The sequence below is a fragment of the Acyrthosiphon pisum genome, chromosome A3 (assembly GCF_005508785.2).
Source record: "Acyrthosiphon pisum isolate AL4f chromosome A3, pea_aphid_22Mar2018_4r6ur, whole genome shotgun sequence".
Classification (NCBI taxonomy): Eukaryota; Metazoa; Arthropoda; class Insecta; order Hemiptera; family Aphididae; genus Acyrthosiphon; species Acyrthosiphon pisum.
In genome coordinates, this window is record NC_042496.1 from 22,934,022 (window position 1) to 22,946,966 (window position 12,945).

The window sequence follows — 12,945 nt, forward strand, 5'->3', positions numbered from 1 at the left end:
AGTCTATCAAATTTCTACAGTGTCAAAATGTCTAATGAGAATCACCCATTTGTTATTATGAAAGTTTAATATTTGGGAGGTTGAAGGGGATATATCCTCCTGTGACTTTTTTTCAATGTTTAAGAGCTGATTATCATAAGCGCAAATAGACTAAATTTTTTGGTGGGACTCAAAGCCCCCTCGCCATATTGCTTAGTACCAAAGAATATTAAAATAAGTACTAGGTTTTAGAATTACTCAAGCCCCCCTCCCCTATATGCGCCAATGCTGATTACCATAAAATAGTGCGTGTTAAAATATTAGGCATATCTCCCCCTCCTGTTAGACGAATCCCCAGGAAAAAAAATTGGATTGCCTATGACCAGTAGCGTGGCAAGAAACAGAGGCCACCTTTGACGCACCCTGCACAAGCAGTGCCAATGTAATGTTGTTCACAAGAATACGGGAATAAAAAATAAAATACGCTCTACGGGAATGATGATTATATTCTGTAAAATCAACCAAATTTGATAATTTGTTTTTAACAAATAGAGTGTAATATTCTACAAGCTGACCTGTACTCTGTTTTTCAATATTTTAATCTCAAACTTTATGATATGTCTTCAAAATTATTACAATTTCAAGCTTTGCTTTTTGATGTGTGTTTTAATTTTTTAATTTTTTTTTTTTGTGTGTACTTGATACGTAATCGAAATAATGCTTCGATCTTAACTTCAGTATCTTGTTCGATGGAAAAGATAATATTGTTGGACCATTGAGGAAGTCAAAATTTAAAATTTCCATTAATTTTCAAAAACGAAAAAATAATTATGGAAAACCGGAAATTTTTACGCAAAATCGATTTTCGATAAAATAGTTTTTATTTCAATGAATGTCAATAAAATTGTAATTGTTGGGTAAAAAGTATTGAAAATTGAATACAAGGCTCCTAACATATTGTTATAATGATATTAGAAATTCACATTTTTTTTTTATAAGCATTCAAAGTTCAAAAACTTCAAATATTGACAAAATACGTAAAAATGATGAAAATATGCAAATTATTTTGAGCTAGAAATCATAAAAAAAATTCTTTTTAAATCTAAGATTTGAAAATACAATACAAGATTCCTCATAAGTTTGTCTACATCCATCAACAAAAAAAAGTCAAATTAAATTTTTACGAACGTTTGAAGTTCATATTTTTACAACATTGCATATTCACTCGGTTTCTCACGTAGCGATTTTCTTATTTTGTTGTAATTCAATAACGAATAAATGTAGATACATGAAAATTTCACTGAACTATTTTCATTTTCTATAAATCATAACATTTAGAAAAAATGTTAACACATTTTGTGTTGTTTGAGGACAATTTCAAATATCAATTTTTTAAATTAATTTACAACGACCGTAGACGACAATCGGAGAGAGGTCCCTTAAGTATTATATTTGTGTTACTTTTACTAACAAGGTTTATTTGTTAGGTCATCACTCATCCGTCTGCCTGCCGGTTAGGAACATGTTTCAAAAAAAAAAATATCAATATTCTTAAAATGTGCAGTAAACTAGAGTGATGCGTGAATGTGTAAAAATAGCAAAAGAGTGAACTTCATTACTACATGTTACTACATAACTTCGAAACCAAGACACCAAGTCCGACCGACAAATTCTGATAGCACGAGCACCAGCCACCATTGTTCAAATATAAGTTAATATAAGTAATTTTCAAAAGAAAAATTTGCATAGGGTGGTAAAGTGCATGTTCCGGCCTAATATTATTAACATCGATGTGAGCGGGAGGCTCTACAAAATTAAAAAGGAGCGAACTTTTGCGGGGAGCCAAATTCCACCAATGCGCAAAACCTGAAACCTGAATAAATGATTCGTGTGTAAAGGAATTACTAAAATAGTGGTAATATATAGTGGTAATAATCATAGACGATAGACCTATAAACTAAGCGCTGTCCATTTTTTTATAGGTCTATGATTTGAAATTACAACAACATGGAACATGGGGGTGCTTACTGCTTAGAATATTCTAGTCAGCAGATTGTCTAGCACAGATTGCATGAAATCTAATGTCATTAATTGTAAAAATTGCAGTGTGCTTAATATTAATCTGTGCTTCATGTTTGTACTTTATAGGAATATTGTGATCAGTGATCACGCTCTTAGAAGATATAAGTTAATTAGAATATCCTCTAAGTCCTAAGACCGTGATTGTGATAATAACTATACTCGGTTGTTGATAACCGCACTAGTAGTTATCTGGAACCTAACCATGTATTATCAATAATAAATTATTATCTTCAAAACATAGATAATGCATATTATCTTGCTTCAAAACAATATTTTGTATTCGTATTTCCTATCAATCGTATATTCGTATCTTACCACTACACTACACTACACTCTGCTATAGTAGATGGTACTACGGTAGTTATTATACTGTAAACTGTTATAGTTATAGTACTTCGGAAACATTGTGAGGTGCTGCACGTTTGTGAGACTAGACCGTCGGACCGTTCCTTAGTTAAATATTTCATTTCATACATTCATTCATAATTAATATAATGAATACGTCCACGCAATACAGTATGCGTTGGGATGACTTTTCGTCTCACTTCACGAACGAATTCGTGTCTTTACGGAATGATGAACAATTCGTCGATGTAACATTATGTTGCGATGATCAATTCATCAAAGCTCACAAAGTTATTTTATCAGCATGCAGCCCTTATTTTAAAAAAATACTCATGGTATTATTTACGTTTGTTTAATAATTAATTATAGTTGAATTATATTTTTTTTACTGATCATAACTAATAATTATTCATGTCTATAGATGAATCCATCAAAACATGTCACAGTTATTATGCACAACGTGGAATATGAACTCATGAAGACTTTGGTTGACTTTATGTATTTGGGAGAAGTACTCGTAAATCAAAATAATGTTGATAGGTTTTTTAAATTAGCCAAAACATTTAACATAAAAGGATTTCAAAATGGTTTCAATAAAAATGAAGTTAGTATTAAGATATAAGTTTGAACAATAGATGCTAACTTCATACATCCACGTAATGATATTTCCTTTCTGCCAAATTTAATAACAACAAAATGATTCCTCTTTAAATACATTTTTCTTTTTAATTTCTTCAACTCAGTAATAAAGATGCAATACCAATAAGGCAATAAACCGCTGGTTATATTATAAATATAGTATATACTTAATTTTAAATACTACTAAATAGTTGGTTCTATACTAAGCAATATCTAAAAAAAAATTAATGTTGGATTAAAAAAAACAGTTAAGCTGAATAATATGTATGTTTACTTACACAATAGTTTTGTGCAAACATTGTGTACCTATTACTAAATAAAAAATAAAAAATTGTAATTTTCAAAACCTTTTTCAGACATCAATTTTGCCTTCATTATGTGAAAATGTTGAGCAAGATGTGCCAAAAAACGATGTTATTGATTCAATGGATAACCATGATGATGGATTATTTGCTAATCAACTAGATCAACTCAATCAACTTGTGAATCCCAATGAAATAATTGTATGTTGTAATTAATTAATTAAGTGAACAAAATGAATAATATTATTTTTTATGTATTACAGAAACGAAGGAAAATAGAAACAAATTATTGGCAACAATCTACTGAAACAACTTCATCATCACAACCAGAAAAACAGAGGTGTCATTCATTGGATCCACGACCATGTCCAGAGTGTGGGCGTCAATATAGCAGTTTATCTAACTTAAGGCAACACATTGAATTAATTCATAAACCTGGATGTGTTGTTTGTCCTTTATGTGGTAAAACATTCAAAAATAAGCTTTACCTACGGCGGCACTTTATTAGTTTTCATGAAATGTTACCATCCAAAGTACAAAATACATCTGACCCAGGTACACCTTACACTTCAAATTCATTACATTACCAATCTGATCAAAACCAACAGAGAATACAAATAAAAGAACAGTCTAATAGCCAACAATTAAGTTCTACTTGTTTTGATCAAAGTATACATCCCCGTTAAGTAGGGCATAATTACAAAATATGTAAAGTTGCTTTTTTTTAAATATTGTTATTGTATTATTATTGAGTATTATCAAAGGCCAAAGGTTAAAGTGTCTTATTGTAAATTAATTATTGGCTTTTTATGTGCAATTATATTAAATGTAAATACTTTATTATTTATCAGAATGTATGCTATTTTTGCAGGCACATGTTCAGCAGGTTTATAATGCCAAATCCCCAGAAAACTTTTAATGATATAAATTTTTTTTTAAAGTAATAATATTTGTAATCAAAACAAATTCTCTTGAATACAATTCTGACTATGTGCCTGATTTCATGATCTCTAAATTAAGTATTACAAGGTGTATCGTAGCTATACAATTTCTATGCAAACTAAGAATTATATTTAGCCTGTCTCTAATATTATTTATAAAACCATTTAATATGGTGCTAATACTTGTTATCCAAATATATTATAATATTTAAATCTCATAGTCTAATCAATTTAAGAATGAATGTAAAATGTTGTTTGATACTTTTCGTTATCCACTAAAAATATATAATGCCACTAATATATTAATAACAAATAACAATGTATCACACGTCTAACCCTTTTTTAAGTGACTAGACAAAACCTAAAAATCTATTTATTATATTATATTAAAATTTATTATATTATATTAATTTAAAAATTTTAAATTAATTCTAATACTACCGTATTTAGGTATATAGAAACTATGAAAAAAAGTATATTAGTATATTATTATTATATTATTTCTTCATAGTCAACAGTCAATAGTTTAATTTTTTTTAATGTATTTTCATGATTTTTGTATGTGTTAAAATGAATTTGCGTAGTAAAAAATTATGAACATGTCCAGAAAAAAATATATTATATAATTTCGAAACTAATGATTATTTGAAAACCAAAACACAATCATAACAACTCCAGTTGTCCAACTATGACATAAACAATTGGCTAAATGTATACTTTAAAAATTTTATTATATTTTTTAATTGTTTTGATTATCATTATTTTACAACATCATAAACTTTTATAACATTTAGAATTCCATATAATGGCACCAGTTTTACAATTTTAATCATTTTATTTTACAAATACCATTCTTTTAACTAAAGGCCACCATTTCAGAATTGGATTTTGGCATAATATTTAAGACTTGTTTAGTAACTATATATCACAATCAAACCACACTTTATTACAAATTATTTTTGGCCTGCCATTTAAACCTAATTTAATCATTAAGTATAACCGCTATAACTATACTAACTACACTAGTAATATCAATATCAAAGTCAGAAATATAGTTGACTTTATCTTTATTTTGTACTTAATCTGTAATAAATTATAAATATATATAAAATCTATACTCTATTCAAAATATGTTCTGTAACGGGCGGCCAACTTGTAGATTTGTTCTCTCAATTAACATCATGGTTGTGGAAGCCAGTTGATGTCATAAGACCGTCGCTATCCTGTACTTATCTCATTTTGAATTTTGTATATAAATATCATATTAACACTAAATTATGATATGTTTGAGTTAATACTTGTCATATAATGAATTGTGAACTTATATTGTATCATATTGTTGATTAATTTTACTTTTATATAGTTTTAATTATGTTATTTTGTATGTTTCTTGATTATCATATTAATAATATGATTTAAAAATTTTTAATTAATGAACTACATTTTGGAACCCCTTTAAATTTATTTGCATAAGTTGTAAATTATTTAGGTAATAAATTGTACAAATATAATATATAAATTAGTTATTATTATACATTATATTCTATTTTACTTTTTAAATTGAAAGTACTAGTTTACTTTACTTTACCAATTTTATTATATAAAAGAAATTGAGAAATGAATTAGATGAACAAAAGAAAACATTTTTATTTTCAAACAATCCATCATAGCACATGTCATATATGATAATATACAATTCCTAAATTTACCACCATCATCATCATCATCATCATCATCAACATCATCATCATCATCATCATCATCATTAACAACAACATCATCATCATCATCATTATAATCTCATCATAACATTTTGGTCCTTAATCACTTTTATGGAAAGAAATCCTTGAACCATGAAACAAGTTAATGGTACCCGTACATTTAGGTATGTAAATAACTAAAATGTACATAATGCTGCAAGTAGCAGTGGAATTCTCGGGAATATTCAATGGGTGGGGGGGGGAGTTGTGTATAATTTCTAGGAATGTATGTAAGGGTATGTTGGCTATCAGCTCAAAAAAAAAACGCCAATTGGGAGGGGGGTTAAACCCAATAACCCTATGAGTTTGCTCGTGGTATGTAGTAGCAGAGTAGTAAATATCCAAGAATATTAAATAGGACAAATAAAGTAAGAAAAATAAAATTGGTTTAATTTAATTTAACAGGTAACATATTACTATATGTATATAGTTAAGTTTATTAGAAAAATGAACAGATTACCAGTATTTATAATTAATACTAATATTATAGTTATTTGATTTCAATAAAATAATAAATTTCATTAAATAAAGTTATTATATCTAAATTGTTAAATATTTTTGTTACATGTTTCAAAACAACTTGAACTAAAACTATCATTAACAGATCAATAATTTTGATGCAGACAATATTAAGAGATTAACCAATAAAGACTAGGAACTAATATTAGCTCAAATTATCAAAAATAAATAAATTTTAAAATTACATGACTAAAGTGACTCACTTAAAACCTATGATGGCATGTTGTCATTGTACAATGTAAGTTGTTTAGTGTTGTAAGGCACACAATATTAATTATAGAACAATTTTAATATAATTTATAAATAGTTTGTTATGTCTTATGTATTATAAGTAAAATTAAAATATCTAATTTCTATAAAAAAAAAATAACAATAAATAATATTAAAAAAAACACAAGAACACACAAGTAAAAAAATCTTTATAATAATAACAGTCACGGGTTATTATTTATGGATATTAAATATTATGACACGTTATATATATAAATGTAAAAAAAAAAAAATGATTTGACTTGAGATATTTTTATGGTTCTAAGAGGATGATACTGAGTTCAATCATATAATTATTAATTAATTGATACATTAAATAAATATTTGTAGATCTATAATATATAAAAGATTTTTTTCTATTAATCACAAATCGTTATTTAGTGATGTAAAAAAATGGTCTGCACAATAATGTAATAGAAAATGAAGATGCTAAATTCAATTTGAACACTTAAAGATGGAGCGCATATAGTGCAAGGATAACACACATAAGAGGTGTAGTTGCTTTTATATTGTCTGGGTAGGATAAAGTTAAACAATTTACTTATTTCAATTCAAACGTTAGTCACTGAATCATTAAGCAATAACAATAGACAAACTAACAAAATTGACGATAATTGATAATTAGTAGTAAATTATATTTTCAGAATACATTTAAAGCTTTTTTGTATAAGTTTATAGAAAAACTGACATCAGAATTTAATTTTTGTATGTGTTGACTGCTCTTATAGCACAACACAATATTAATGACAGAACTAAACCAAAGAACTCAATTGAACCAATTGCCACAAGAGCTACAAGGAATATAATCAAACTCTTTCGTGAAGCATACAATAATTTTTCAGTGCATCCCTGGAAATAATAAATTATTTTTAAAATAAGTCACATATTAGCATTGATATTAAACTAATGAATGCGGCATAACACAAAAATCTGTAAGCTAACATAATTCATACTGTTATTAACCGCTAGATGTCATAATGATCAATTATCTGTACATATTATGTTTTCTCTCTCTTACAAGAGTTTTACTTTCCTTGTCACACAGAAGATGTGTGCGAGTGAGAACCATCGTTTCTCTCTCCGTTATGTTGGACTAAACAGTGTATGTAGAATGTATAAAGGAATACCATATCCATATGTTTAATATCTATGCATATTAGACATAATTTGCTATTAAGAAATTCTTAATATTTATGTAAGAAAAAACTGTGTAATGTAACAACTATTTAAATTAATAGAATTTTAGTTAACATGATTTGAAAATGAAAGGATAATCATTTTTATCAAATTTTATATTCATAAGTTATTTAAGATAATCAAAAACTTATCTAAATGGACGAACTTGCTATGTTATGTACTATATTTAATAACTAGTATTACCTATGTTTTTGCTTATTTCTAAATATAAATTAAATCAATGAATTTCATACCTCAGAATAAATGAATTCAGAAATTGGTCCTGAAGCTACAGCAGTTAGAGCATCTGAACATTGTTTAGGATCACCTTTACAACAAGAAGCCGGAATTTTATATGATTGTTCTGGAGAACTTATTGCAAGTCCTAGACTTTCTGTCTGTGGATTATTATATTTGCTCCCAGCCCAATCAGACGGGCCTGATGCACCACAACATTCAAACTATAATGTACATTTGAAATTATAATTAACTAATACTAAGTTAGACATATAAATATATAATTAAATGCTTTAACATTAATCATGTAGAGGTTAATATATGAAATTAAATGTATGCTCTTTACATAATATATCATACATGTTTAAGACTCAATATTCTTATTTAACGAAAGTATTACTGTACATTGGAATTGACTTATAAGGGTACTTTTCTGTTATCCTTAGTCCTTATACTACCGCGAGTCTCAATTCTGTTATCTCGACTACCATGCCGATGCCGCGACTACCGCTCGATTATTTGTTTCTGACTGCAGTCATTTCTGTTGTCTACACACTATTTTTAAGAGGACATTGCACCCGCATGTATCTCTCCGTCTTACTAATGTACAATATAATAAAAACTGTTATGAGCGGTAAAGAACTGAGAACGCAACAGTCATAAACTCATAAATAAGAAACAAAATTTTCATCACATAAAATGGAGAACTTTGGCTGTGCAATATCGTTTTTATTTTATTGTTATCAGAATTTTAAAAACAGTTATTTAAATTTGAAAACACAAATAATAATGAATTTTGAAACAATAAGAACTTTTTTCGTATAAGTGATATCAAAAAATAAAAATGATATTGCACAGCCAAAGTTCTTCTTTATATTTGGTGAAAAGTTTGTTTTTTAGTTGTGACTGTAACCTTCTCAGTTCTTTCCTGCGCCAAAAAGTTTTTGCTATGCCGTACGTGTGAAAAACAGTAACAACATATGCAGGTGCAACATCCTCTAAACACATTATTTTGTTTTATTTATTCAGTTTAAAATAACTATGGATCTTTGGAGCTTACTGAGCAGTGAAAAAGGTGCCCTTGAATTTTTTCAAGAGAAGCCTTTACTTTACTTCCAAGACACCGTGAATGCAAAAACGTTCATAATATCATGGCAATTCATGTGTATTATGTATTAAAAGACAGAACTATATAGTCTGGCTGGTAGTATCGGGGATAGTACTATAGTAGTCAAGATAACAGAATTGAGTAGCCGTATTGACGCGGTAAGGATAACAGAAAAGTACCAATAGTTCAACATATTGTATAAGGTATAACTAATATCTAATAGTAATATAAACAAGTTATAAAATATTTTTCAAAGGCACATCATTCCTGTTAAGAAATGTTTTTTGTTTGCAATGATTTATGTTATCATTGAATTCAAAAAAATTTAACATATTCATTACAATGACAAGGTATACTCAAAACATATTATAAAGCAGAGCAGCTCCCAGTTATAAAGTAAAACAAAAAAATTAGTACAAAATAAATAAATTAATGTCAGCCAATCGCCCAGATGCTGAGGATTATATTTTTAAAGTTATAAATATTATTTATTAAATAATTAATACTTACACCACTCTGTAGAGCATCAAATGTTTCTGTACGGCCTTCAATTGAACCATACTCTGATTGAACAGTTGTTTTAACAGTATATCGAACTAATTCTACTAACTTATCATTATTTGCATACATCCACACAGCAGCTGATATTTGAGCCACAAGTACAGCAAGTAACAGGCAGAAATACTGTAATAAAAACACCAATTTATGTTTTCAAATAAAATTCATACACAAAGATTTTTTTAATTTTATATTACAAGAACGAGTGAACATTGAGATTCACTTATTGCAGCTGCACAACCAAGAAAACCAACGATCAGAAGCAATGTTCCAACAAATAGAATAAGATATACACCTGTGTAGTAACTGGCTTCATCTTGTACCATACTTAGGGAAAATGTTGGATCTACCCACATCCATACTGCAAGCAGCATTAATAATAGGCCAAAAGACTGAAATAAAATAATAAACAAATATGAGTATATAACATTTTTTTTAAATTTACAAAATGATTTTCTTAATTTTTAAGAGCACATATATAATTTTTAAGTTTTATATTTTTTACACATCAAAAAAAGAGGGGGGTGGGTACTCTTGTTAACTGTGTGTGCTCTTAAAATTCCTCTGTATGCCACTGAATTATTATATCACCTAAATAATCTAAAAAGTTTTATTAGTCAATCCAGTTTCATTACAAGGCGTAGAGTTAGTATACTAAAAATAGAAGTATATTATGCATATATTAAACTAATTTTCAGATGGCAAGTACAATGGGACCTTGATAAATCAAATTCAAGGGAAATCAAATTTTTTCGACTTACTAAGGTTAAGTTAGCTTAGGTTAGATTCGGCAAGGGAACAGAATTTATTTTGACTTATTAAGATTTTGATTTATCAAGGTTCCACTGTATTTAAAAAATAAAATAATAGAAAGATAAGATATTTGTATATATATCATATTATATAGATAAATTCTCCATAGCTAATGTTTCTTTCAAAACCTCCTATATTGGGTACCTGATGTATATACATACCAAATTAAGAACAATTTATAATATGTCCAATTATCATAATTCATTGCTAGATTTTTAACCATTCATTATTGCAAGAGACTTAGGGTATTACAATAGTAAACTAAGGTTAAACTACCGAATTCGGCCAGTAAAATCAGTGGGTTAGACGTAACCGAGGTTTAAACTATGATTGTAAAACAGGCCCCAAAATAGTTATAAATAATTATGGAGCTGCTGTCACATATACTAAAGATAAAAATATTGAAATAAAAGCAACAGCTGTGATCCAAATGACATAACTTTTGCATTTAAAAAAAGTCTCTGTACCGTATATCACTCAATTATCACCTATTTGGTAGTGTATTTAAGATTTTATGAGCTTAAAACTATTTAATATAAATAGTGTAGAACATAATAAAAACAAAGAAAACACAGATAATAATAGCATCGATCGCCCGTGTACGGTATTAATATTATTATCTTGTCATCCATAAGCGCGATGAAAATATCAAACTTTCCCGGGGGCATGACGATGACAATAACATTGACCGTAGTCGCGACTTACCACAGGACCCGCGGACAACGAGCATCGTGTCCGCCATGACGGCAAGATCTCTAGATACAGCGACGATCGGTACTCACCAGATACAGGATATTCAGTAGGGTAACTACGTGTTTCATGAACGCATAGCAGCCGGTCAACGCCATGATCACCAGTTAAAATGATATCGTTCGCAAATCAAAACCGAAAAGACGACGACAACAACAACAACAACAACGAAGCTTAACTTGTTAGAGCCTCTGTTGACAGCATAGATTAGTTGACAGCTTCGAGCACCCAGATCGAGCTTCCCTTAAATGGTCATGTGCCGTCACTCGTCATATTGCCTATCTAGTTCTAGTATCTTATCGGTCTCTAATCTGTCCACTAGTGGCTAGTTTTAACTTTAGTATCAGTTTATCACAAGCGTGTTCATGATCACAAGTCACAACTGATTAATATTCTTCTTTACCGCGGATAAGATATATGAACGCATATAATGTTCCAGAAAAAAAACGGCCAGCATGTAGAATTGTCGAATGTTGAATAACAGAAAATAATATTACAGAATTGAAAATAACCAGAATATAAAAAGCCCTGAAAATAACTAATAGGTACAGAATGTAAACCGATAAGAATATGTATCAGTAGAAATACAGAAATTCTGCTAAGTGTAAAATTCCAAAATGGAATATAACAGAACACAGTTTTACAGAACGTTATGATACGTAAAAAATGTTTGCGTAAAATACAAGGGCGTCATTTGGGGGGGGGGCAGGGTGTGCAATGGCACCACTAACTTAAAAAATGTTAACAATTGGCCTGCCATTAATAGGTACTCCAATGCGCCGTCATAATTAACTTATACATGTTTTCATATATAGGTAATATAAAATATATATATTTTAAGTTTTTATATATGAACAGTAATGACATTAGCTGGTTGCTTTAACTGCTTATAAGCTTTTAATTCTTTGAATTGCTAGCTATTTAAAAGTTGCATTAGTCGTTATGAGTTTCAATTAGAATTATAAAAGGGAAGGAAAGAATATTTACATAGGTTTGCATAGGTTTCCTACATTTATATATATATATATATAAATATATATTTTTTTTAATGGCCTGGTGAAATGTCAAAATTGGCCTGCCTAAAAGTTTGCACACCCAGAAAAAAAACTGAAATGACGCCCCTGGTAAAATATTTTCTTGGAAAGTATTTTAACTGAAAATTACATATTAGAAAATATATTTCCAGAAGTAGGTATATCTATTGACATTTTTTAATTGTTAATTAAAACGCGTGGGTGACCTTATACTGCGTGGGTGTACAAAATATAATTTTTTTACTTATTTCTGATTTTAAATTAACGACATGTGTTGCATAGGTGAAGTTCAAGTGTACTTAGAATCTTAGGGTGCCTATAAATTATAATGTTCCATAATACTAAGATACCTATGTGCTATGGTCACTGGGCTATGAATACCTAAGCCTATGACTTATTATGTATAGGTACATTTTTGTTATTCTCTGCCAA

General features: G+C 28.7%; 2 protein-coding genes across 2 annotated transcripts; one reads left to right on the forward strand and one right to left on the reverse strand.

Moving 5' to 3' along the window:
- The first annotated feature begins 1,340 nt into the window (after positions 1-1,340).
- LOC100166844 (protein abrupt) lies at positions 1,341-4,638 on the forward strand. The gene is made up of 4 exons (XM_001944157.5): positions 1,341-2,741; positions 2,828-3,010; positions 3,402-3,548; positions 3,611-4,638. The coding sequence occupies exons 1-4, from the start codon at positions 2,556-2,558 to the stop codon at positions 4,031-4,033; spliced, it is 939 nt and encodes a 312-aa protein (XP_001944192.1). The 5' UTR covers positions 1,341-2,555; the 3' UTR covers positions 4,034-4,638.
- Positions 4,639-6,431: 1,793 nt separating this feature from the next.
- On the reverse strand, positions 6,432-11,821 carry LOC100164838 (CD82 antigen). The gene is made up of 5 exons (XM_001944209.5): positions 11,512-11,821; positions 10,114-10,308; positions 9,869-10,042; positions 8,268-8,474; positions 6,432-7,686 (listed from the first exon to the last, which is right to left on the reverse strand). Exons 1-5 carry the CDS (start codon positions 11,575-11,577, stop codon positions 7,534-7,536), a joined length of 795 nt encoding a protein of 264 aa, XP_001944244.1. The 5' UTR covers positions 11,578-11,821; the 3' UTR covers positions 6,432-7,533.
- Between the last annotated feature and the right edge of the window lie 1,124 nt (positions 11,822-12,945).

Coding starts and splice junctions, on each gene's coding strand:
- LOC100166844 (XM_001944157.5), top strand. CDS start 2,556: ATGAATACGTCCACGCAATACAGTATGCGTTGGGATGACTTTTCGTCT. Junction 2,742..2,827: donor ATTTTAAAAAAATACTCATG/GTATTATTTACG, acceptor TCATGTCTATAG/ATGAATCCATCAAAACATGT. Junction 3,011..3,401: donor ATGGTTTCAATAAAAATGAA/GTTAGTATTAAG, acceptor AACCTTTTTCAG/ACATCAATTTTGCCTTCATT.
- LOC100164838 (XM_001944209.5), bottom strand. CDS start 11,577: ATGGCGTTGACCGGCTGCTATGCGTTCATGAAACACGTAGTTACCCTA. Junction 10,043..10,113: donor CTCAATGTTCACTCGTTCTT/GTAATATAAAAT, acceptor TTTTTATTACAG/TATTTCTGCCTGTTACTTGC. Junction 8,475..9,868: donor TTGATGCTCTACAGAGTGGT/GTAAGTATTAAT, acceptor TGTACATTATAG/TTTGAATGTTGTGGTGCATC.